At 45.7% G+C, this 27073-nt stretch overlaps 1 protein-coding gene across 3 annotated transcripts in view; it reads left to right on the forward strand.

The window, feature by feature from the left end:
- PXN (paxillin) overlaps positions 1 to 27073 on the forward strand; it is a 42408-nt gene that overhangs the window by 5322 nt on the left and 10013 nt on the right. For 2 of the 3 annotated variants that reach the window (XM_042441476.1, XM_042441477.1), the window contains exons 2-8: positions 17644 to 17870; positions 19575 to 19672; positions 19790 to 19929; positions 20297 to 20501; positions 21766 to 21901; positions 23558 to 24544; positions 25577 to 25843. In XM_042441476.1, the coding sequence (XP_042297410.1) occupies positions 17644 to 17870; positions 19575 to 19672; positions 19790 to 19929; positions 20297 to 20501; positions 21766 to 21901; positions 23558 to 24544; positions 25577 to 25843 (2060 nt within the window). The remainder of the gene's footprint in view (positions 1 to 17643; positions 17871 to 19574; positions 19673 to 19789; positions 19930 to 20296; positions 20502 to 21765; positions 21902 to 23557; positions 24545 to 25576; positions 25844 to 27073) is intronic. The other variant, XM_042441478.1, reaches the window with a different exon arrangement.

Below are 27073 nucleotides of genomic sequence, written 5' to 3' on the forward strand. Positions count from 1 at the left end.
AACCTTCCCACCAAGTGGACACACCTCTTTCCCATGAAGTCACCATACTACACAGGAGCATAACAATAATACATTTGTTGATATTATGTCTCAGCACATGTCCTTGAAGACTTGCTCTTCCAGGCCTAGACTTTCTGGCCTGCAACAGGAACCATTTTAAACCTTAGTTAACCATTGCCACATCTGAACATTTTCCATACAAAATTAGAAATATATTTTAACAAGCGCCTCTCCAGCCATCAAGGAAATATGAAGACTATGCAATTCTCCCTTTCTGTGGCTGGAGAATCCATCCTTCTGCCAATTGGAGCCAATAGCACCCTAATCCCCTCAGACATGGATTTCTCCAGACTTGAAAGCATAACCAGGGGGTGGAGTACAGATGTGTTTACATCCAGAGGATTCAGATCAGTTGTCTCTGTATTACTGCCCTGAGATAATAGCCACACTTTATGTCAGTGTGGATTCCAAAGTATTTCAGGATTGACCTAGATGGCGTGGGGGGAGAGATGTGCATTTATAGATGTCTGCCTCACATATACATATCATGCAGTGTGGGAGCCTTCCCCCCTTAAAAATGGGTTGTAGAGGAGAGGAACTAAACCCTTCTCTCCATTTTTGCAACATTATGCACTTTTCTCTCTAGGCTGGCCCATTACTGAGGCTGGGCTGGGAGAAAAGTACTTCATGGTATGACAGTAAGCCAGAGGAGGGTTTCCACATATACATCACTTTAAATGTAAGCAGGACAGACGCAGGGATAAATAAAGCTGTCCTGTCATGACTAGTGTGACCCTCAACCATCAGCCGTTGCTCTTGCTGTTGTGTCCTTTTCAGGTCACTGCATTTCCCTCAGGGAGTATGAGTTCTACCCGCTGGAGATGCTAACTCATATTATTGTTTCCCCTAGGCTCCCTGGATGAAGAAGGCGCAAATGAGCAGTCCCTGCTTTCACAGAAGCAGATAGACTTTCTGCTCACATACTGCCAAATGTGTCCTTTGGACATGTAAACACATCTGAATAAAGTGACTTTGGGGGTTGCCGTTGCAGCATAGTAATGGAGTGTGTAAACAAGGCTCTGAGTCAGCTGTTCCTGCTGTAGAACGAAAGGGTTTATGAAAGGAAGGATTTTAGTAGACAAATAGTGTGCTGTTCCCAAATCTCAAGGGGCTGGAGGAACTGCAGTTGTTTCTGGAATGAACAAATAGCACCAGTGGGAGTGTCAAATGGATACTCCTCAGACAGAAAAACCCAAACTCACCTCCCTGGGGCCCATTAAGAAGCATATCTCAAGATAGATTATTCTTGATGCTATTTTATTTGTTGGCTTTATATCCTGCCTCTCTACCAAATAATGGCACTCGACGCAGCTCACAGTAATAAAATCAAATATAACAAATACAATTACAACGTAAAACAGATTAAAAGCATAGTTACATCCCAAAGAAAAGAAAGAAAGGATCCACCGGATTAAAAGCCTTTTCGACAGCAAGCTAACTTAATATTTATGCACCAGAACTGGGTTGAAAACATGTGTTTGAGTGAGCTGAAGAGTGTTTTCTGACTCCATGAACAGTACAAGGCATGGGGTAGGAGGGGGCGGCAGTAGGCTTAGCGTTGTGGTTAGGGTTTGTGGTAGGATTTAATGTACACTACTTGTATTTTCAGAATTCAGTGAAAGTACCAGTGTCTCATCTCCCTGCTGCATGTGAAGACAACAAGAATATGTCACTTCTTCTTCTTCTTGAGATCATGGTTTTTCTGAATTATGGCATCAGACATTTTTGTACCTATCATTCACATTGATTGGGCCGCAACAATACTCTAGTGGCAAAAATCCGACAATTTGTTGGGACAATTTTTGTCCTTGCCATTTTTTTTGTTGAGAGGAAAAAACTGCATCTGTTCAGTGGCTGAAAATTTATCTTCTCAAGGGAAGAGGTTGAGCCAGAGCTCTACCTGTCAGCCTCCAGGAGGTGTGCAAGGAAATTGCATTGCCGTCGACACCACTCCTCATGCTGCCTGGGTTTCTAACTGGGGACTCAGCTGGTGTTTCTTGGCAGGCTGGCGTTGGTCCTGGTGGCCTGCTCTTGCTGATCTGGGCTGCATGGGAGAACTGGCTTTATGTGTGGATGAAACTGGAGCTGTTCCTAAAAGCTGTAAGCAGTTCTGGCAGCTCAAAAGGAGCTGTGCAGAAAGTAGTAGGGGGAGGGAATGAAATATCATCTCTTTGACATCATGCCATCTCTTATCAGTCTCCAGCAGAGGGTTCTCCACAAAACCTTTGAAACCCAACCTTTCTAGTGGCATTGAGAGCCTCCATGCGTAGAGGGGTCTCTCATCTTCCGACTATTGTTCTCCACATGAAGAGAGTGATTTTCTGTAGAAATGACTACAGAACGGGCATGGCTAGCAGGTTTCCCTCTGCACATGTTTACTTCTATATTATGAAGCCAGAAAAGGATGAAGGTAGCCTGGAAAGCCAGTGTTTTCTCCACCTTTGACTTACTCTGTGACTCTTGCTGTGCAGACAACATAGCCATGCTGGTTTACAGTCTGTGTCAGTTGCAGTGGGGTAGAAGTGACACCTTGTGGGAGGTCTCCAAAAGATGGAGCCATGAAGTGCACGGTTTGTGTGCTCGTGGCCACTTTGGAAGAGGGATTTGAAGAAATGTCACTTTTAGTTACATTATATAGCAATTGTCTTTGTTGTGTAGGATGCTTGGGGCTGGAATGCATTTCAAATCCCTTTGTGTCTCCTCTGGAAGTCACCCTTCAAGAGCTTTCCACTGCTCCCTTCACCATCGCTTCCATGGAGTGGCATGCCTGACTTGTGCTTGGTACAAATAGCGCTGGGAAGCTGCATGAAGTATGTGGGTGGAGGTGGAGGAAAGGAGCTGGGGTGGTGCAGAGAGGAAGTTTTATGTAATTCTTGGCTGCCTTTCTGGTAATTGTTTTAATCAAATGGAATGCAGCATAGTCCAGTGCTTGCTTGGCAGAAAGCACCAGCTCTCCCCTTCCCCCCCTTGAGTTTTGGATCTGGTGGAGTTTCAAGTGGTGCAACTTGGATGTGTATCTCAGGGATTAGATACGGAAAAGAACTAGTGTGTTCTTTTTTAAAAAATACTTTGTCTGCATCCAACAATTGGAAGCTAATCTAAATGATGACTTGTTTGAAACAAACCGGCCTCATAATCCATGATTCAAAGTACAAACAGATCTGGATGACAGTGGCTCTTGGTTAAATATGTTAATGCAGTGTATGAAGCAAAATAACGTGTATTCCTAACAACTGTTCACATTACTACTTGCGTTCTTGTCCTTTATGCAGTGGAGCTGTCTGCCCTGCAGTGCATGCAGGAGCATGGGGATAATGCTCAGAATTGAATGAGATTGTGGAACTGAGGTCACCAGAACCTATCTTATTTCCTCCATATCCTGCTAGTTGTTGGGACTTTCATTATCTTGGTCCGTCCAGGCTTTTTTCTGCTGACGGTTGCTGGCTCTGATTTCAGTGGCTACAACTCATACCTCTTCAGTATGATCACTTTTAATGGGTTGCAGAATTGCAGGGCTTTAGCACTTTCAAAAACCACATTCATCTCTCTTAAACTGTACCAGCTATTACCAGATGATCCCATCCAGAATTACATCTTAACGTATTTTTAAAGCTTCCTGCCTCTCTCTTGAAATTTGTTTTATTGGCTAATGATTTCTCTGGTTGATGAATTGTTTTTAAGTATGTATGTGGTTAGTTGCATTTCTAAAAGTAAACGTTCACCTGCTCTCTTAATGTTTCAGTTGCTTCTGTTAGACAATGCCTTATATATAAGTGATTAACAAGTTGTTGGTTTTACTGAATTAAAATTTAATTCTCTTGCACCAATTAGTCTTGTAAGCAAGCTTCAGTGCAGCCTTAGAGATGGCTTGCACTTCGATTCAAACACACTTAGCTCGCAATAAGCCTCTATTGAGTTCTATGAGGCTTACGTTGGAGTAGACATTTATGGGATTGTACTGTATTTTCCCATACCTTTCTGGTTATTGGAGTCCCATATATTGTTGCTGAAATGTCAGTTTGTTTGCGTTTTCTATTATATACACTTTTCCGTACCGATTGAGGGAAACTTTCCACTGATACCTCTCCTCACATATTAAAGAGAGTCAGAAACACTTGTGTTGTCATAATTTGAGAATGGCCAATTTACACTTTTTTCTTGCCATGAACCATCTTAACATTCAGTTTAAAGAACTGGCAAGAAGAGTTAGGCAAAGACAGATTATGTTCTGGGTTGAGCTAGGATTTGAATTCAGTACTCTTAGATCCCTGGTTTACCTTGCGCTACTACATTGCTGTAGATAGGCAATTTTTGTGTGTTTCTTGACTCATTTTGCACAGGTTGAATGTAACCCATGAAATCCACTTCTTCCGTAAATTTGGCTGAACCAGTACCAGTTTGGGCAAGGAGCCATGTTTCCTGCAGCTGCATTGATACAACCAATCCTCTTAATGGTTTCCCACAATGCAGTTCCTTGTGTTTAGAGATCTACTAGAGAGCTTCTGATGCTGACCAACACTACTATCCAGTGTTGGCCTTTCTATAGTGCAGATGTAGCCCAAAGACTTCAGACTGCAAGCCATTTGAACACATCTATAGCAATCATCTTTTTGTATTGTCAGTTGTGGCGGTTAAAATGATGCAAGAACTATGTTTAGTTTCATCTACTTCATTAATCAGAATAAAAAAAAGCTTTTTAAGGTTAATGAAATCAGCAGGCACATTTTTTTTAAGTGAGCAGAGATGGTCATACTTTGGCCATGTCATGAGAAGACATGCCTCCCTAGAAAAAACAATCTTGCTTGGTAAGGCAGTAGGCAATAGGAAAAGAGGAACACCACAGTCCAGATGGATGGACTCAGTCAAGGAAGCCGCGGCTGCCCTGAATCTGCAAGACCTGAGCATACTTGATACTTGTACAGATATCAGCTGATAGTGTGCGTGAGTTGGAGGAGCTGTCTCCTACCTGTCTTCAGTGAGCTGAAGGCAGCACATATTTCTCTCTTCCACCTCACTTTATCCTTACAGCAAATCTGTGAGGTAGGTAGAGAAAGAGGCAGGATTAAGGTCACGTGGCTCAATGGACTAGAATCTGAATCTTTCAAATTCCAACCGGACACTATGAACACTGTACAGTACTTCACTGACCATAAATGACACTCCCATCCTAGAGCAGCTGCTTCTTGGTTGCCTCTGACAACAGAAGAGGGACGTCTTGACCATGTTTTGATGTGGAGCTTATGCCGGGAGGAAAGAACAGGTACGCTGATCATGTTGGTGTGCTTTGGCAAGTTACCATTTGAACTACAAGTCCCAGAATTTGACAGCTAGCGTGGCCTCTGAATTTGTAGTCCAGAAAGGGTAACTTTTCCAAGGTTTGCCTGAAAACCCACTCTTTATTCACAGTGTTTTTTTCCTTGGCTGTGCCCTTAACTGTCTATACAGCTTTGATTCACCATTTCAAAGTCAGTTTCTAGGATGGGACAGGCAGGCAAGATGCTGCATCACTCTCTCCCCCTTTTTTGAATTCCTTCTCATACACCTTCTAATAATTCCTGGACTGGGGGAAGGAATTGCTCCTGGATCCCATTGCTCCCCCTCACTTTAGGCCAGCTTCCTGGCTTCTATCTCTTCTTGGTTGCTAAAGGGCATGACAAAGACAGCTTGACTGGCTGGTGTGGATAGAGATGCAAGCCACTCTTTTACATTGTGGGGATTTAGATTTCCCAGCAGAGAGGGTCCTGACCTCCTGTAACTTGGGTTATGCTCCTCCCATTTGCTCCTGTAGGCAGGGACAAAGAAGACCGGCCCCCTATATGAGGAGGAGCAACCCCCTCTGGGCCTCAGTCTTGTCCTGCCTACGCTCCGAGTAGGTCACACTCCTTCAGCCCCCTTCAGCTGAGCCTAAGTCCCCCCTAGAGTCTGAGTTGCCCAGGGTGGGCGGGGGGCTGTTCCCTATACCCACCCCTACCGTGGCCGAAATTCCGTGCCCCGCTAACCTCATGGAGGTCATTAGGTCAGAGTGGACCAAGCCTGCCACGTCGGGTCCCCTGCCCAGCTTCATAAAAAGGCTATACAGCTTCCCGCCGGCTGTAATGGAGAGGCTACAGGTCCCGGTCGTTGATGCCCCCGTGTCCGCCCTTGTGTCTTCCGCCGTCTTCTGCAAGGATGGTGAGGACACCTTAAAGATCCCAGAGGACAAAAAAGCTGAGACGGTCCTCAAAAAGGCCCATGAGGCCATGTCGGTGGCTATTAGGGCGTCAGCGGCAGCATCCATAGTGGCTAGAGCCGCCCTCACTTGGGCGAGGGAGCTCCTCCAGGAGGTGCCCTCCCACAAGCCCCACCTGCGACAGGGCCTCAACAAGATTGCCTTGGCTTCGGCCTACACTGCAGATGCGACCCTGGACTCGGTCCAATACTGCGCCAAGGCCCAGGCGGCCGCGGTCACCGTGCGCCGCCAGCTGTGGCTTAAGAACTGGAATGTTGATGCGAGGTCAAAACACAATCTGGCCTTCACCCCCTTCCTTGGGGCTAAATTATTTGGTGAGTCTCTCGACCAGGTTCTGGTAGAGGACAAGGATAAGAAAAAAGCCCTACCGGGGGGACGTAGGGGTGACTCCAGAGCCAGGCCTAGGGCTAGGAAACAGTTTTTTCGTTCCTCCAGACCCTTCCCCTCCTCCTCCCCCTCCACCTCCTCCCAGGCCAGAGACTCCAGACCGTTCGGTCAGCGCTGGGGCGACAACAAACAACAATCCAGACAGTCCCGGTCATCCTTCCACCAGAGGGGCCAGTCCGGAAACAACAGGGGGCCCCGCAAACATCAACAACAGCCACAATGACGGGGCGCCTCCAGTGGGAGGCCGGCTGAAACACTTTGTCTCGATTTGGCAGCGGTCCACACAAGATCAGTGGATTCTCAACACCCTAAAGTCGGGTTACCGGATAGAATTTTTCCGTCAACCCCGAGAGAGGTTCATTCCATCGCCAAGATCGAGGGACTCAGCCAAACACAGCCTTCTGCTGGATGCCATCAGGGACTTGCTCCAATTGGGGGCCATAGAAGAGGTCCCGGCCTCTCAATGTTTCACAGGCTGCTACTCCACCTTCTTCTTAGTCCCAAAGAAGAATGGAAAGTGGAGGACTATCCTAAACTTAAAGGGCGTCAATTCTCACATAGTCTCCAGAAGGTTTCGAATGGAGACCCTCAAGTCGATGCTAGAGGCCATCCAGCCGGGAGACTTTCTTTCATCTCTAGACTTGCGCGACGCTTATTTTCATATCCCTATACACCCGGACCACCAGCGCTACTTGAGGTTCGCCTACAACGACCATCACTACCAGTACAGGGCGCTGCCCTTCGGCCTGGCGTCGGCGCCAAGAGTGTTCACCAAGGTCCTGGTGGCCTTAGTGTCCCACTGGAGATCACAGGGGCTACATGTCTACCCGTATCTGGACGACCTTCTGATACGATCTCCGTCGCTCCAGCAGGGCCAGTCGGATGTCCGCCAGATCCTCCGCTCCCTAGAGGCCCACGGTTTCCTGGTCAACCTCGCCAAGAGCTCCATCACTCCATCATGCCAGATCCAACACTTGGGGTCATGTATCGACACCCAGAAGGGCATCATCTCCCTTACTCCAGAGAGGACTCGGGCCATCTTCAAGGCAGTCGACCTAGCCCTGTCCATCCCCAGGGTCAGGATCTCTCGGCTGGCCCACCTTCTAGGGCTAATGATAGCTTCAAAGGACTGTATACCGTGGGCCAGATTCCACTCAAGACCCCTTCAGTGGTTGCTCCTGCCTCACCAAGAGGCTATAGCGAGGAGATCCAACCTCAAGATCTCGTTGACTCCACAGGTTCGCGACTCCCTCCGGTGGTGGAGATCCCCGGCGGTCCTCGAGGGGAGGCTGATCTGGAGCCCCGGGAAGGTCCAGATTACAACCGACGCTAGCCTGAGGGGCTGGGGAGCCCACTGCGGTCACCAGATGGTCCAGGGGAGGTGGTCCCCCGAAGAACAGATGATGCCCATCAACAGGCTGGAACTAAGGGCGGTAAGATTGGCCCTACAGGCCTTCCACCAGACTGTCTCAAACAAGTCGGTCCTGGTCAGGACGGACAATATAACAACCAAGGCCCATATCAACCGCGAGGGCGGCACAAGGTCAAGGGACCTAATGACCGAGACGCGGCTTCTCTTCCGTTGGGTGGAGTCAAACCTGATCGCCATCGAGGCAGAACACCTTCAGGGAGAGCTCAACACAGTCGCGGATTGGCTGAGCCGGACCGACGTCGACCAGGGCGAGTGGGAGTTACACTCCGAGGTGTTCCTCCAGATAGCGCGTCAGCTGGGCCATCCGCAGATAGACATGTTCGCGTCTCCAATAAACGCCAAACTGCCCAGGTTTGTTTCAAGATTCCAGTCCGAAGGGGCCGAGGCCGTCGACGCCCTCAACCTTCAGTGGCCAGACACTCTGACCTATGCCTTCCCTCCACTTCCTCTCCTGGCCAGATTGCTAGCCAAGGTCAGGAGGGAGAGGATCGAGGTGATCCTGGTGGCCCCGGCGTGGCCCAGGAGGGCTTGGTTTTCCGAGATCCTGACAATGGCGTCTTCCCACATGGCCCTGCCTCACCGGCGGGACCTCCTGAGTCAGGGCCAGATCCTTCATCCCGACCCTCAATGGCTCAACCTTCACGCCTGGAGGCTGAACGCCTCATGTTACACCGGTGCGGATACTCATCTGAGGTCGTAGACTCCATCCTGGCCTCCAGACGGCCTTCTACCAATCGTATCTACGAGGCGACCTTCAGAGCCTTCAAAAGATGGTGCAAGCTGAAGCGCATTAACTGCCTTAGCTTTGCGGTTCCTGATCTGCTCCAGTTTCTGCATGACGGCATCAACAAAGGACTCAGGCCCAACACGATAAAGAGACAGGTGGCAGCTATCACCTCGGTGCTACCTCACAAGAAGGCTGCTGCCATGTCTGCCCACCCGCACGTCAGGAGACTGCTGAAGGGCGTTGCCAACAGGGCCCCACCAACTCGCCATCGTTTCCCGACTTGGAACCTCCACACGGTACTTAAGGCGCTAACTGTTAAGCCCTTTGAACCTATCCGTGAGATCTCCTTGCGTTACCTGACCCTTAAGGTCATTTTTCTCACAGCCATCACGTCGGCCAGGAGGGTGTCAGAGTTGGGGGCCCTGTCGGTCCGCAAGGACTTGTGTGTCTTCAGACCAGATTCGGTGTGTCTACGACCAGATCCCACCTTCCTCCCGAAGGTGAACTCGGCCTTCCATGCTTCTCAGGACATCCTGCTGCCTTCCTTTTGTCCCAAGCCCCAGAAGGACTTGGAAAGGTGCTGGCACACCTTAGACGCGCGCAGGGCCCTAAAGGTTTACATCAAGAGGACTGCGCCATTTAGATCCTCAGAGGCGTTGTTCGTCTCCTTCCGTCAAGGGTCCTGCGGGCGGAAAGTGTCGGTCTCCACCTCTGGCCAGGTGGATAAGGACATGCATTGTTGAGGCTTACAGGGCCCTGGACCTCTCCCCCCCGGGGGGGATCATGGCTCACTCCACCAGGAGTGCGGCCACGTCAGCCGCCTTGTTCACTAATGCCCCACTAGCTGAGATCTGTAGGGCAGCTACCTGGAAATCTTCCTCTACCTTTGTGAGGCATTATAAGCTAGACTTATTCCAATCCGCTGAGGCGGCCTTTGGCAGGAGGGTCCTCCAGCAGGTGGTCGCTGAGACCTCTGAGTCTGACTAGGCACCTTCCCTCCCTGTGGCGAGGGCTTTGGTAAATCCCAAGTTACAGGAGGTCAGGACCCTCTCTGCTGGGAAAACAAACGTTGGGTACTTACCGTGACACGTTGGTTTCCAGCAGATGAGGGTCCTGGCATCCTGCCCACCCTTGGTGCCATGGGGGGCTCAGCTCGACCTGCTGATCGACCTTTCCTTGTTCTCTATAGCTGGTCTGTTGTGCTGTGGTTATTGTCTATGGGTCCGGCCTCCCACAGGCGGCCCTTAAGGTTTCAGTTTTTTATATAGTTCTTGTTTTCCTAATAAAGGTCAGTTCTTGGTTTTATTTTGGCTTCGCTTGGCTTGTCATTGACTGAGGCCCAGAGGGGGTTGCTCCTCCTCATATAGGGGGCCGGTCTTCTTTGTCCCTGCCTACAGGAGCAAATGGGAGGAGCATAACCCAAGTTACAGGATGCCAGGACCCTCATCTGCTGGAAACCAACGTGTCACGGTAAGTACCCAACGTTTGTTTCCAACTGGGTTAGCCTTCCGGTATCTCTTCAGCTCTGGGTTCTCAGTTGCATTCTGATTTGAGTCAGCTTGCCTGGGCAAATCTAATTTTTTTCAGGTAGAAGAATTGGCATTCTTCCTTGGGATGATTCTTTCAGCAAAAGACAGCCAGTGTTCTTTCTGAATGTGTGCTTAAAGGGATAAATATACCTACGCTTCCCATTCCTCAGCAATTGCTCACTCTGTAAAACTGTCCTGCCAGGGATTGGGTTACTGCTTGGGATTGTGTCTTCCTTAAATGAGAGCCTGTCGTCATAGCTGGAAAGGGCCAATTCACTTCCAGCTAATGGGGTGGGGAGTAGTTGATGTACTCAGTCCTTTTTTTGGTGTAATGGAAGCATCTATTTCTGTCTGAGGGTCTTTGCTGTTGCATTCGTGAAGAGATTTTAAAACCAACCCACAGGTCAATTGCCATGAAGAAATGCCCCCCTTTGTTGCATAGATTTGCACTTCTGCAGGGGCATGTTAAATTGTATGAACTTAGAGGAAAATGCAGAGCTTGGAAAAGTTACGTTTTTGGATACAATCCCTGGAATTGTCCAGACTGCATGGGCCTTGGAAAAAATATGAATTAACTTTGGCATCCTTGCAAGAAACCCAAAATGCCAGTGATTCTGTAGTTGCTTTTTAGATGCTTATTGCTCTGTTCTTGCTGCAGGTAGAACCACAAGTGAAACTTCACAGAGATTATAAGGAAGTTTGCAGGGCATGAAACATGAGACACTTCCTTTCCTTATTTCCCCAGTATTCTATACCATACAAAATGTCTCTGTATAGTCATAAGAACTAAGGAAGAACTATAGTCCAAAATACACTGCAGAAATAATCCAGTTTGGTGCCACTTTCATTGCCTTGGCTCAATGCTAGGAAATTCTGGGAACTGTAGTTTTGTGAGACATTTAGCCACCTCTGTCAGAGTTCTAGTGCCACAATAAACTACATTCCCAGGATTCCCTAGTGCTGAGCCAGGGCAGTTAAAGTGGCCTCAAACTGGATTATTTCTGCAGTGTGTTTTGGATCGATGTTACATCAGACTCCTGGTGGTGACACATGTTCCTGAGCTTTGCCCTGCAGCTATTTGGAGCAGGGCATTTAGTGTGGTGGCACCTACTATGTGGAATGTTCTTTCCTTCGGAATTTGATATGCTAAGAACACAGGGATTTATAAATGCCTTCCCTGTTTAGTTCAACCTGAAATCTGTTTAATTATGAATATACTGTATGTTAACATGTATTTTGTATATTTGAGTATGATACCGTGTTTTACGTTTCCCTGATAGGCACAACATTGAAATATTACGGAGTAAGCTGACAGCCATGCACACAATCCCAAATCCTTCCTGTTTTTAAGTTTCTGCAACATGTGGGAAGGGATGGGTGGAGGAATAGTATTAACTTTTGATGATGGGATGGCAGAAATTGTAGGGGCTTTTGTAAGGGTGGACAAATGGCCTTATGTTACAAGTCAGTGAAGTGGGCAGGAGAACAGCTTTTTGTTCTTGCTAGCTGGGGCTATTCACATTGTTGTGGCTCTGTTATGCACCCTCCCTGCAGTTGTGTTGTCTTTCCAGCAAGGACATTCCAAGGATGCATGAGAGGCCTCTGCTTGAGGGGGAAGAGTTTAAATACAGTAGTTAGTGCAACCTTCTGGGGTGATCTCTGCCTAAATGACATCTCCTGAAAAAGCAGAACAATATGGGCCTGTATTAAGTCTTTAGAAAGTGAGACATAATAAACCTCCTGTACCAAATTTCTACATGAGCTTGAAAAGGGGTCAGGAACACCTGGCTCTCCAGATATTTTAGCCTATAACACCCATCAAACCCACTGAGTAGTCAATGCAGACATCAGTTAACAAAGCCTCTAACAGTGAGAGTTCTTTTTACGAAGTGGTTTTTGGTCATTTTAAAATGTTTTTGCATACTTATGTAAGACTCAGGTGGCCAGGTTGAGATGTGGTGGTGTTGGTAGGGAAGTTCTTCGCTAGTTGGCATTGACATTCTTTCCCTCTGGCTTTATCACTTTTATCTGATGAGATCTGGGAAATGTAGGGAAAGGGCCTTTTCCTCCCTCGTTCGGCCTGAGGTATCTGCATTCTCAGCGAGCCAGCACCAACATGTACAGATTGCTGAAGGGCCTTGCAACAAAGTGTTTGGAATGAGTGAACTCTTTCCCCGTCTGATAGAAGGGTGTGTTGAGCAGGAAAGATAGAGGAGGAATGTGTACTGTATAACTCAGGCTTGTTTGTGGCGATTACTCAGCCTGTGCTTGAACAGGCAACTCTTAACTCAACTGAAGATTATATCCAAGCTCTTTGTAAAACAGTCCCACCTCCTTGCATGGGGCAGGTGGTTTCTGCCATGTTTAATCCTTTTTTCACAATGGCCCCACTGAATGGTCTCTACCAGATACGTCATTCTAAAGCAGGGGTGGGGATTGTGTAGCCTTCTGGATGTTATTGGACTGCACCTCCCAGCAGTCTTGGCCAGCGTAGCCAGTTATAAGAATTGCTGGGACTCCACTTGTGGGTGGATGGGTGGTTGAGGGGCACACAGTTTCCACTTTTGTTCTAAAGACTAACATTTTCTCCATCAGACAAGAACCATGGTCTAATCTTATGGCAAAGGCCTAAATGTCACCTGGATACCATCTGGAGAGACCCATCAGAATCTATGAAATTGCAGTCCGTGACAGTTCAGTCATTTCAGGTTCAAAATTGGAATCTTAATGGTAACAAATAACTCTGGAAACAGAGACCCTGGCTCAGTCAGTCATTTTACGCACTGGGTTGCATTTGATCTAATAATAGAAGACGTGTGTGTGTTTGTGATCAGGCCAAAGCAGGCCCGGCTGTAGCATTAGGCATTCAGGGATAGCTTTATTCATAAAACAGCCTCTCAGAACGTAAAGGTCTTCCCATAATGCAGAGAAATAGCACTAAATACTCAGTGTTATATGCATTTGGACATGCCACTGAACTGATCTAATGTTACATCAAACCTTGGGCATTGCCCTGTCCTGATGCAACTATAAGAAAGAGACAGAAGTATTTTCTTTCATTTTCAGTTAACCACAATTTGTTGAGACTAGGGCAAAGGGGAGTTAGTTGCACCTATAGTTTCTCCATTTGGGGTTTATAATTCAGCCTTTCTTGGATAAACCATAGGTAAAACTAGCCACAGTTCATTCTGAGTCATGTGGAAGCAAATGTTGCTATGCCAAAAGAGTAAAGGAAAGGAGAGCATTTTAGTCTTGGTTTCGGGAAAAGTCAGGGCGATGGTGATGATGATGATGATGATACTCCGTGCTCAGGCTCATTTGTACCTCATTAAACTAGGGGTGGGAACACTTGGCCTACAGACTGCATGTGATCTCTGTTTTACACTTAGCACCACAAAATTGGCAGTGCTAGCCACTGCTGCCACAATGTGGCTTTCTTTGTATTCTTCCCAGTTTGGCCATTCTTCCCTGCAATTTTGTAGGACTTTGCAGAGCAGAAGGGTGCTATTGTAAATTTTGGAGTGTTCCACGGAAGAGATAGCCACCTTGCACCTGGATGCTTTCTGCATTCTCATTTGTGCTATATCACCAAGCCAGGAATTTGCTTCCTGGACTTGCTGAAAGTAACTATATCTGTTGACATGTCTGGAGAGCTAGATAAATGTTAAGGGGCAGGGTGAGGGCTAGAAAGTCGTGGCGAGAGAGATGCAGCAAGCTCCCTTGCCGTACTGATTTTCTAGACTAACACAGCTATGCCTTTAATGTTTAAAGTCCTCTACCATTGGCTGTATTTGGCCCATGTTGCTTGCCTGTGTTGGCAGTGGCGGTGTTTCCTCCAGATTATTCTGATATGGTGCCTCCGTTAAATAAAAATGCTATTATTTCTCTCCTAGCGAGCACATAGCTTATCAAATGGCTTCTTGGAGACCTCAAAGTGTACTTGGTCATGATGGTGAAGCGTGACTTGCCCCCAGCCCTTCTAAACAAAGTGGCTCTAAGAAACCACCGCTGTGCCAGTACTTCCTTCTATCCTTTTCCTTTACTTCCTGTTCTTCATCTGTGGCATGGATTGCTAAATTCAGGAAGAAGCAGGATGTGAGGTGGAGGAAGTTAATGAATAAACTAGTGCAAGTCTGACATTTAACTCTTTTATGGGCTGGCTTCTGAGAGGCTGATTCCATGTCTGGGTTGTGGCTTGACAAAGCATGAGATGCAGGGTTCATTCTCCCCGGTACCTGCAAGTGCTTAGTGTGCCTGGTCGCATTCCCACTCAGTAGTAAACAGACTGCTTGAGTCAGGACTCAAGCAGGGTGATCTTTTGGCACACTCACCAGACTTTTCAGCTGTCTGGGTTTGCAAATCAGCACCATGTGGCTCTGGCTTTGTTTCTGGGCAAAGACATTATTTTGCATTTGCTTTCTCTGGTCTGTGTGCGTACACATGCACATGCAGATTGCCTGGCAGTCCTTTTTCTAAAGGCTCTCAAACAGATGAGTCCTGGTTGCTGAAAGAAGCACAATTTATATATAAACTGAATGGACACATAGAGACAGGTGTTTGGAATATAATGTGTATAGTGTAATATGGTCTAAATAGCACTGCAGCAGTGTGTGTGTTTATATATTTATACATTATGTATGTGTGTGTATATATATATGTGTGTGTGTGTGTAGTAGTAGTAGTAGTAGTAGTAGTAGTAGCCAACTACAAAAGCATGTTAATTTTAGTGATATACTGTTGGTATGTATGTGCCTTCAAGTCACCTGTTGCCTTAGGCAACCTTATGCTGGAAGTGGTCCAGCAGCTTCTGGAGGTCTGCATGAACTCCTATCCTCCCTTCAGGTTTTGTTCCTTAATAAGAAAGAAGAACACTAGGATGGAAAGGTGGTGTGCCTATTATCAACAGGTCTTAACATAGGACAGACAATTCAGTTCCTCGGTAGCCCTGCATTATTGACCTTTGCAACTATGAATTCCCTCTTTTGTACTGTGCTGAGAAGTGGAGGGTGTTTGAGACACAGACAGACAGACAGAGAAGGAGCGCATGATTTGATAGCTGTTTCATGGTGGGAAAGTTTTTGTCATTCAAAACCACACCTTCTCTGATAGAGCTTGAATCATAAACTGTGTACACATTGCCATACAGTTAAAGAGCAGCAGTACTCGGAGGAACAGCAGCTTCTTGCCCTCTTCTCACAGGTATGTATCTGTGCCTTGGGAACCCTTGGTGGGTATTATGTTCCTTGAAAACAAGTTTGGTTTCTAGGCTTTGCTCCAGTGATATACTCTGGGAGGCTCATAGATCATCTTGGAGTCCTAAATAAAAGGGAGCCTATGTAGGCTTAGGCTATGTTTAGACATCCAGGGTTTTAAATGAGGAGATGGTTGTGAATTGTGTTAGCCTGGTTGTTTGGAACGTCTGTTATGTGTTGGCATGATGTCTTGAGCTTGTCTAAACCCATAGACAAATACATACATATCTGCATGGAAACATGTCAAAGATCTGTGTGCCTGTTAAGTTTTTCCTTCATCCATGGAATACAGACCATGATACAGGCATCCCTCCTTACCTCCAAAGGGAGCATTTTTACTACATTGTCCCTGGAGGCATTCTTTATGCCTCTTTAGTAGCCAGATGTATTAGTAATCTGGTTAACATAATGCCTACGGCTTCTTTCTCTTCAAATGCAACCAGATATGCAGGTTGCGCAGACGCTATGTGTGTCAGATGGGTGGTGTCTTGCACCGATGTGTTTCCTCACCATAGAGATCCTTCCACTAGTTACATATTTGTTTCAAGGGCTCACTGAAAAAGGGCTTAGAGAGCCAAAGGAAATACTGTGTGCAAAATGTCCCTATTTGAGTGTTCATTTGTACGTGCGTGAAAAAGAGGAACTCTAAAAGAAGTAAGGAATCAGCACACTAAGGCTTGCTTCTGCTGTGTTGCATGTGCTGAGTAACTTCCATACAACTTCATAAATGGGTAAACATTAACCTAAAGGGCAAGATTAATTTTTTCCTCCCCTGCCCTTTTTCCTCCATGCCAAACACCTGATGACTCCCTCTTACATTACAGCTTTCCACATTTCTGAGTAGAAAATTGCTTATAAACAGGCAGGTGGGTGCATAGCGTTTCCTGCATGAAAGTTATGTCCATCTAGCTTGGGAATGGGCACCTTTAGTAAGTCTGGGGGCCAGATTTCTTCCCCTAGGAACTGCTGTGGGATGGACTTGTCCTGTGAAACAAGCCAACAATTTTATTTAACTTGTTAATGAGCAGAAATAAATGTACGCATTTACAATTTCAATGTTGAGGCTTCCAGGAATGGCAAATTACCTTTTTCTAATTTTGGTGGTGCAAGAGGGGCCTGTGGATAGCAAAAGATGCTGGGGAGGATTCCCTTTGCCCACCTCTGATATAGGACATGTGCACAATATAATTAACTCTTCCTTCAGACCTTTTTTTGTTCCAATACAATAACTGCAGCCGGGATTTTCTAGTGTTGCATGCAAAATCTTTCATGCATTGTGCAGGCTCTCTTCTTGCTCTTTTCCTTACTGCCCAAGAACAGATAGTTGCAAACTTTAATCTTCAGATTTCTGCTCGACACCCCCCCCCTTCCTTTCCTCCCTTTGAAGGTACGTGTGCACTTTTATCTGGAAGAGGCCTGTTCTCCCCCTTTAGGAATTTGTGATCTGACCCAGCATGTTGAGAGGTGTTTCTGGGCGATGAAATTGCATTTACCTGGCAAGAACTGGAGTTCAGATTAACTCTTTGCAGCTCAGAAGCAAATGTATGGGTGCAGTATCTGTAGACTGACAGAATCCTTTCCTGGGTTTTTCCAGAAAATGTGGAAGGAAGGTCCCCCTAGAGATCTCTGTTGTGCCGAAGGTACTGTTTGTGGTTTTGAATGAGTTCATCACACACAAGTGGCAATTAGTCTGCTTCAGACTTCAATAGGTTTGTCTCTGAGATGGGCCTGTTCCGGTTCCTTTTTTGTTGGAGTGGAGTTGTTGCTCTGTTTCCTTTTGGATAGTCAAGAATATCCCCCCCCCCCCCCCCCGGGTCTTTGTGTCTTGGATTGTTTAGTCTTTTTAAAATTGCGCTTATGCTGTGATGCAGAGAACAAGAATTTACTACAGCTGAATTGGGGTAGGGGAGTGGGAGGCTCTTCAGACGCTTCATTACAGACGTGGCTTTTGGCTGGGAAGGGAGGTAAGAACGTAACTAGAAGGAAGTAGAGAAAAGTAATTCTTCTTTTCTGTATCTTCTGTGCAGATGCATTACTAGCTGATCTGGAATCCACTACCTCCCACATCTCCAAGCGACCTGTCTTCCTGGCAGAGGAAACCTCATACTCATATCCAACTGGAAATCATACATACCAGGAAATCACTGTACCTCCTCCGGTGCCGCCACCTCCTTCCAATGAGGCCTTGAATGGGACTGTAAATGACCCTTTAGACCAGTGGCAGCCCAGCATCCCCCAAAATATTCACCAGCAGGTAAATTTTAAAGTTCATTTCTCTTAACTTAAGCTCATGAAAATGAGGAAACCAACTGTGCTTTGATGGTGCCCATGGGACCGGTGGCCACTTTTCAGCTAGTCAAATCTCCAAGGGACATAATTCAGCATTTTAAAATGAAAAAATAGGTAAAATGAAGCTAGAATGAAAGCTTTGCACCCTGGAAGCACTGCTCACAGCCCCTTTGTCAGTCTTCTGCCTGAAACTGCCTTAAAATGAGGTAGATCTTACTCACCTTCTGTCCTCTGACGAAAAGACTGCGGTGCTTGTAGCTCACAGCTGTAAACAAGCCTTAGACGAAATGGGGAGGAACCATGAAATATGTTTCCGAAGGAGGATGAAGGCCAGCCGATTCTAAGGAGAACAGTTTGTTTACCAGGTTGCATCCTGTTTGTTCCTAATCCCAAGGTTTCTGCCACACGTGATATATGCGTGGAGACTGGCTTTGTTTGAAAGGGGGAAAAACCTTTCAACCAACTGCTTGAAAGGCGGGGGGGGGGATTATTTTTATTTCATGATATAAGATTTATGTAGACATAGTTTTTTGTGGGGTTTTTTGGGTTATGTGGCCATGTTCTAGAAGGGTTTCTTCCTGATGTTTTGCCAGCATCTGTGGCTGGCATCTTCTGAAGATGCCAGCCACAGATGCTGGTGAAACGTCAGGAAGAAACCCTTCTAGAACATGGCCACATAGCCCGAAAAACCCAAAAAACTAGGGATGCCGGCCACGAAAGCCTTCGACTTCACATTTATGTAGACAATTTCTAGAGGCAGATTACTCATAGAATCATAGCATCATACTGTTCCAACAGTTGCATAGGTTGGGATGTGTACTTACATCTTCCAAGGACTGAATTCAAAATAAGATGAGTTTTAAGTTCTAGTTCACAGTATTCTCTAAATTCCCTCATGTGCAAAGGCCAGTGCCATCCATTTGGGTTAAACTTAGATGGTCATGTTTTTTGGTTTATAGAGTTAACTAGGGCGTAAAAGACACATTACTTGATATAGCTACAGTGAGAGGAGTGAAGGAAAGGAAGAGACAAGATTACCGGTAACTGTGGGTAAATGTGAGCAAGTGTTGTTACTTATGGTTTGATTCACTTGTGCAGTAAAAAAAAAGTGAATTAAGACATAGGAATAAGATGTATGTTCCCTGAAACTTCCTCTTGACTCTTCTGTGAGCCCATAAAATGTCCTCTGGTGGAGGTTGCAGTCAAGAGATATTTCATGCTCTCCTCACTTTTTTTGGTCAAATTGTTTCCATCTGCTTTTCTTCCCACTGGGGAAAAATGCTGATGTTTGTATATATGTGTGTGTAGGGTGGGATGGGAATAGTGCCAGGGAAATTATTTTAAGAGATGAAATAACAGGTAGAGAAAATATTAAGAACAAACTTGCCTCTCCTTGACTTTTGGTTGCAATACTCAGTGATCATTAAAAGGAATAGAGACAATAATGCTAATTTACCATGTAAAGATTACTGACACAATGTGTACAAAGTAATCTGAACTTTGGAAAGGTACTCAAATGCATTGAGTGTAGGTACTGGGCTGAGATTAAGTATAATGTCAAGGTTAAGGGATAATATTTTGTACTACGTTAGTTCTTAGTGGTTTCTGCTTTTGTTTTCTGTATATTCTAATTCATTGAAATAAAACATGCATACCATTCTTTCTGCAGTTGCAGTCCCAGTCTCCTGTGTACAGCACCAGTGCCTCTATACCCAGAGAGTGTGTTATCTCTCCTTCACGTGCAAGTGAAGAGGAGCACGTCTACAGGTAGCCTGCTTTTCCCAATCTTCCTTTTCTGCCCATCTCCCAGAGATTGATGACTAAACCGTAAGGTTTCCTGTGCTGCATACTCAAGTTGTCATGCTTTTATCCTTTGACCTCTAGTTTCCCCAACAAGCAGAAGTCTGCAGAACCATCTCCTACCCTGATGAGCTCTTCATTAGGCAATAACCTATCAGAACTGGACCGACTCCTACTAGAACTCAATGCTGTTCAGCACAACCCTCCTAGTGGCTATCCAGCAGGTAAGAAGCAATGCCTCTTATTATACAAGATGGTAAGAATTAGACAAATTGATTGGGAAGTCAGGAAAAAGAGAGCAAATGCCTGATTCTTTAGCTTTTGCCTGCCCCATGCACCTGCTACACTTTATCATCCTAAAAGGATATGCAATGATTGGGATGCCAGAGGATGCTGGAAGCAGCTCACAAAGTTGTAAAGCCAGTGGAATGGGAGAGAATGTGGTGGGTCCTCATATGCACCGTATATTATTTTTTCAGGGTCAGAAACACACCTTGCTTTGAAGAGCCTGGTTGTTATCTGTACCTTCTGTTGTTGTTTGTTTGTTGAGAAAAATGTTTAATTGTCCATCTGTGTTCCTTTGCTCATAAGATGAAGCTGCTACTAGGAACCCCTCACTGCCCAGTGGGGCTGGATCTCACTATGGCACCTTGGAGAATACTACCTCTTTGAACACACAACCAACAGCCCCTGCAAAAGAGAAGCCTAAGCGGAATGGAGGGCATGGCATTGAGGATGTGTGCCCCAGTGTGGAGAGCCTTTTGGATGAACTAGAGAGCTCTGTGCCCAGTCCAGTGTGAGTAGCAATTTGGACCTTTTTTAATGTGGGAATATCGGAACACAGGAGGAAGCAAAGCTTGAACACGGGTGCTTTGCTTTGCTTTGCTTTGGCGGGGGACTTTGTCTTCTGAAATCTGCCAGCCAGCATGGGCACTGTCCCTGCTAGTTAGGGGATTCTAGGTGTCATACTCCAAAAATAATGTTTCCAAGGGAAGAAGCAGTGGTGACCCACAACAGAGAAAGCAGCATTTGCTGGTTTTTGCTTCCTTGAATATGCAAGCCAATGAAGAAATTGAAAGCTGGGGCTATAGGTGGTGGCAGAAATCCACAAAATGTACTGGGAGTAAAGATTTCTAATTAAAAAGAATAACAAGGGGGAAATGATGCCTCTGAGGAACAGATGACATAATCTAGGGTTTACTGAGTAGGGAAATGGAGGGGGGGACATTTAGAAGCTGAGAGGAAGTTTAAGTGGCTTTTGTCTTTCTATAACCCTTAGTGGGCCATTTCCCCTTTGAGAAAACTCGTTTTGGATTGGCACATCAGCCACATGTGTTTAGTCCAGATATGGGCAAAATGCCCTCCCATCACCCCCAATTTAAAAGAAAAATATTGAGTTAAAGACCTTTGGTGCCCTCTAGTGACTGTAGGTGGCAATTTCACAATGTCTCTCCCCCCTCTAGTTATGTCTAAGGGGGTTGAAGTTCAAAACAGGAAGTTACTTCAGATCACTTCCTGTTTTGAAAAAAAGGCAGCTTCTGGTGCTAAAACAAGGCAACAAGGGCCAAAAACATTACAAAATCGCCCCTCCCCTGGCAGCCCTTACTTTCAATTACTTTTACAATATTTGTTTTAATTGAGGATGCCCATCTCTGGTTTAGACCTTTCCAGATGGCATGACTTTCTAGCAGTAGTTTTAAAAAGGTAACTTTATCTTGCTGCTTCATTTATTACTATCCCAAAGTACTGTATGGGTTATGTGACTGAAAAGCATTTTGCAATTGTATCACAATCTATCACAAATATGTATTATTACTGAAATGCAAACTGGGCCTGGATTCAGATTTGCACAGACCAGATGTCATGCCCATGTGTACTTCAACAGGAAATGCACTCATCTCTGATAATCTGAGACTATTCTTTTGAGGCATTTTGAATGTCAGATTCTGCACAGGAATAGGTGCAAGGTGGCAGGGTACCATGGGTACAGGTTAGAAGGCCTGATCTCTGTTGTTCAGATCTTTCTGGTTGCAACTGAGTTTCTGCTGTTTTTCCATTAGTCCAGCTATCACTGTGAATCAAGGTGAAATGAGCAGCCCACAGCGGGTCACCTCCAGCCAGCAACAAACTCGCATATCTGCCTCATCAGCAACAAGAGAATTGGATGAGCTGATGGCTTCGCTTTCGGACTTCAAGGTGCCCAGTTGTTACCATTTCATCCTTTCCTACTTGGTTGTTAATGTGTGTCTCCTGCTTTTTTTACTTCCTCTCCCACTCTGTAAAGTACCTCCTCCCCCCCCCCCCCCCCCCATCTTTTAGTATTTGTATGTTGGAGCTGTGTCTACCTGTATACACCAGTTATAGTCTGGGGTGTTTTGGCACTTGACCTGTTGTCACATCATTGGCCTCATGTGGTAGATTTCTGACAACATGAGCCTAATTTTCTCCTACTGATACAACAACTGGATTGTCTGCTCAGCGTGTGTACACACTCAAATCTCATATGGGTACTATTGTAATCTCTCTTTGCCCTCTACAGTTACAATGGCCACTTGTTGTTTCCCTCCATCTCCCCACCCCCTCATTAAAAAAAAAACACCTCTGTCCCAGCGGGCAGTAATGCCCACATTAATAGTTAATAATGATACACAATTCACTCACTGGAGGAAAGGGTGGGATATCTGTTGTCATCATCATCATCATGTGTTTCTGTTGATGATGAAAGCTGTGATTTTGAGTATGCTTTCACTCTCCTCCCTCATTTTTTGGTGCTTAATACAGTTCATGGCAAACATGCAGTCCTAGTTATGGAAAACTCTGCCCTTTTGCAATCAAGACATTTGTTGGATCTTTTTCTGCCTGAATGAAGGGCATTCATGGTTCACTTCAAAGTTCCTTGTGTATGCAAGACTAAACATGTGGATTTTTCCATAGTTTAGAATGGAGCAGAGCTGTTTGGTTGAAAGGGTGTAACCTGTGACACACAGATTGCTTTTCTCTCCGATTCAGTTGTATAAGGATAAACAGGCAACAGCCATTAACTGCCTGGTGACCACCCTGCTTGTGTTGCAGATTCACCAAACGTTTGCTTTTACTGCTACCTGAATCAGCAGAGCAGGGTATTTGATTAGGATAAGGGGGTATTTGAGCAAGCTCATGCCTTATGCGTCACAGTTATATCAAATAGCTGTTGGATTCTGTACAAGTTTCTGGTATAGGTGTCTGGGTGCCCTAGTTCTGCAAAAACAGAAGGAAAGAAAAAAAAGACACTTATGTGGGCCCCAGAACTCTCTCCTGTTTGAAGGAGTGCATTCTCCCTAAATGACCCTGTCTGAGCTCTGAGTTCTTTGGGCGAGGCCCTTCTCTCTCCCACCATTTGGTGGGAACAAGGGACTTGGGGCCTTCTCGGTGGCTGCCCCCAGGCAGGGACGTAGCTAGGATTTTAGGAAGGGGGGTGTCCAGACTAAGTGCCACCATTATAATGGGGCTTGAGTGCGGCGGCGCAGCAGCACACACCATTCATTTTTCTAATGGAAGGGGGGGGCGCCCCCCCCGCCCCCCCCCCCCCCCCGGCTACATCCCTGCCCCAGGCATTCCACTCTTGTGAGGGTATGGCCAAATTTTAGGAAGAAATTCCTGAAGTCAACAGATTTGGCATTCTACCACTGATAGGCTTTCCTTCCCAAACTGCTTCTTGTCTTGTGGTTCTTGTCTTCCATGTAACTTAGATAGCATTTCTCGTTTTTTTCTGTTATTCCCCCCTCCCCCGCCGGCCTCTTTCTCTTCCTTCAATCTTGTTTCCATCTGTTTTCCTATCCTCCTCTCTCCCCATTTCTTTCTCCTTTTTTGCAGACCAGTTCCACCATCTCACTGACCTCTGAACCCTCCGTGGAGCTGCTCCCTGGCCTGGCTAGCCCAGATCCAGGTAGTGTCCCTCCTACTATGACTCTCGTGACTACCTCAAAGCAGCAAGCCATAGGTGACTATGGGGATGTGCTGGGCCCACTAATACCTCTTCCATTGGAAATACTTCACATTGAGGAAGAAGGTAATAGTCCAGTGAGTGCTGTGATTCCAGAGCATTCTTTTTCCACCCTACATCATTCTTCTCAATCCTGGACTGAACCACCACTTATAGAGGCCTCAGTCAGTCTCCCAAGCTCAGATAGACCAAGCAGAGAGTCCACTTCCAATGGGGCCTTTCTTTCATTTTCCACGGCGGAATTGTTATCTATTCAGTCTGATGCTGGAGCCCAAAATCAGAGGTCAGCAGAATCAAAAGCACCTTGGAGGCAGAGGGGGAGATATGAAGCTAAGGCTGCATCATTTTCTCTTATGAGCTCCTGCATAAATGGCAAGGTGAAAGGGACAACACCAAAGGAAGCGGAAGCAGCAGCTGGTACAAGTGCTGCTGATCATAAGGCAAATGAAGCTAATAAAGTAGCTTTAAATGAGCTGAGCAATTCAGATGTATCTCAGTTTGTAACAAGAAGATCTCTGGAGAGTGATCGTGTTGCTCCAGCTGCACACAAACTGGATCTTGCAAGTCTGGATCAGTGGGAGAGCTTCTCAGGCCCCAAAGGCCAGCAGGGCCATACCCTGCAGCAAGTTGTTGAAGTGAAAGATCCAGCAAGGGCTAGCAGTTGCCCAGATGTAGCTGAGAAGAAGCGTGATGTAGAGGGAATTTTCAGGAAAAATAGTCTCCAGAACACTCCAGTGGGGCAATGGAAAGAGCCCCTCTCCAGTTCTATAGACTCTACAGGAAATACCTTGAAAGAGGACCTGGATCTGGCCCCTGCTTGCAGGACACCTGTGGAGAGGATTTCTACATCAGGCCAGGCAGGCATCAAAGTGAATGTAAAGGGGAATGAATGATCGTCTAGCTGGGATTTCTTTTGATGATGCATCCTGTTTGCCTGTGCATGAAATGTGCTTCAGGTCCTTTTGAATAAGCTAGTCTGCATGCTTCTCTGAAGTAGACATGACAACAGCTGCATGGAACACATTTGAAAAACCACTGCTCTTCATACATTTTGCAGCATTCCTTTGTACATTGGTCTATGTTTGCTTTTTTTTATACACATGTAACACTGCTTGCGTTTCTTCTAGTAAAAGGAAATGAACCAGGGACATGACTTGGATCACTTCCGAATTACCATCCATATCTCCTTGGTCACTCTGCTGGCTTATGACATGGTCTTTGGGCACCTGAGTGCTAAACAAACAGCAACCAAAAAGACTCCTCTGAACAAATGTTGCCAAGAAAACCTCATGATAGGGTTGTCATAAGTCAGAAACGACTTGAAGGCACACAACGACAACAAGAACTGATGTAGCAGGATATTACCTGTGAAAGCTTATTCTGTAAGAAATATTGGTATCTAAGGACTCTTGTTGGTCTTGATACTATGGACTCTTGCAGCTACATCCCTGCAGCTTGTACACCAGTTCTTCAATGCTGACATGGAGGAATTGGCTTGTTCAGGTTTTTTCCCCCTTCCCTCCTTATCCTGCTTATTGTACACAGTGCATGAAAGTGCTGCCACTGGTTATGATTGCTTGAAGATTTTTCTAAAGCCTAGCTAGGGTGCTGCTGTTGCATTTGGCCTACTGCAACAAATGTGTTTACTTTCTGCAGCCAGTGCTGTGTGCTTAGCTGATGTGGCTGGCCTTGAAGGGCTCTCCTGAAGGTCAGTGCATTGCCTGAGGATGTCCCAAAATGATTGTGTGTGTTCTTTCTCCATTCCGAGGAAGGAGGTTTCTGTTTCTCCTGTTCATAATCACTAACCATTTTGAGCCTGAAGCTTGTGCACCCTGTGATGTTCGGTTATGACTGTAGCTCATTGAAACTGTCATTCTCTTCCCATTAAGATAAAATCTGTAATCAAGCAAACAAAAGAGACCTCACATGTGCACCCAATGTGCCGGGATCTCTCACCAAGACGCAAGCTGGGCCCAGCCATATTCCATAAGACGGTCTCCCAAGACCGCTTGATTGAGGAATTGCAAGACAGGTTGGGCATTAGCAAACCAGAACAGGAAGAATGGAGAAGCCCAGACAACTGGATGACTGAGGGAGTAATCATCATTTCCAGGCCACAAAAGAAGGAGCAAGATGGTGGCCAGCAGGTAGAAAAGGTAGAGAACATCACCTTGTATTTTTTCTCTCTCTGATCAACAGAGGAGTTCTTCTGTTTGATATGGTGGACATGGCTTAGAGCATGTCTGAGAAGGTAATGCCCATACCTGGAAGCACAGGAAAACTGTCTCATGCACACCCTGAACATCCCTGCGTTGAAAAGAAGAAACTAGTCATGTAAGCTGCACGGATCTTGCAGCTTCCATTATGGTTCTTATGAACCCTATTGACTGGTGAACCTAGGGACTGAAAGGAGCAGATGAAAGCTGTGAAACCACACACGGTTTCTTAAGTTAAGAAAAATGTAAGATGCTTATGTGAGTGAGGATCCAACCATGAAGAATTCTGGCCATCAGTGTTTTTGTGGACAGCAGAAGAAAATAATGGTATTCAGGACTGGCCTGTTTACCAGATAGTTTGCAGTATGGTACAGTGGTACCCCGGGATACGAATTACCCAGCTTACGAATTTTTCGGGATACGAAAAAATCCCATAGGGATTTATTGTTTCGGCTTACGAAGGTTTTTTCGGGTTACGAAAAAACCTCGGCGCTATTTCGCCACCGGAGGGCAGCAGAGAGCTATTTTTTTCCATTAGCGCCTATGGTAATTCAGGTTACGAAGGTTTTTCGGGTTACGAAATTAGCCGCGGAACGAATTAATTTCGTAACCCGAGGTACCACTGTATTAGTGTTTACAGAGTTTGAGGTAGAGTTCATGATGCTATACAATATTTTGTCTAAAATAGTTTCACCAGTAATGATGCCACAACTTTGAGAGGTGTTCTCACTTGGCAGTGTGATTCTTCTAGGCAAACTTGATGTTCTTACATTGCGATGTATGGCCCAGATCCATTTGTTCAGTAACCAGACCTTTTAAAACAAAACACATTTTAACACTTTTGTTATATTTTTAGTTTTGTTTTAGGTATGGTACACTTAGATGTACAGCAAGCAGCCTGAATCTCTTGAAACATGATGTGCTAAGTATCTGTTACAGCACTTAGGTTTCTCCAGATGATGATGGTGGCGGTTACTACCGTTAAACATTTATTAAACCTAATAGGTGGCTGAGATGATACACAGTTGAAAGCTCAGAAGGATAATATCATGGCTTCCTGCCTCCATTCTATGTGACTGTTACAACAGCTTGTTTTCATTTCTGCTTGCTTTGAGCTGAAATGGAGGTTCTGTGCTCAACAAGAAAGAATAGTAGATTTCTTCTGTCCTA

Source organism: Sceloporus undulatus, chromosome 10, assembly GCF_019175285.1.
Source record: "Sceloporus undulatus isolate JIND9_A2432 ecotype Alabama chromosome 10, SceUnd_v1.1, whole genome shotgun sequence".
Taxonomy (NCBI): domain Eukaryota; kingdom Metazoa; phylum Chordata; class Lepidosauria; order Squamata; family Phrynosomatidae; genus Sceloporus; species Sceloporus undulatus.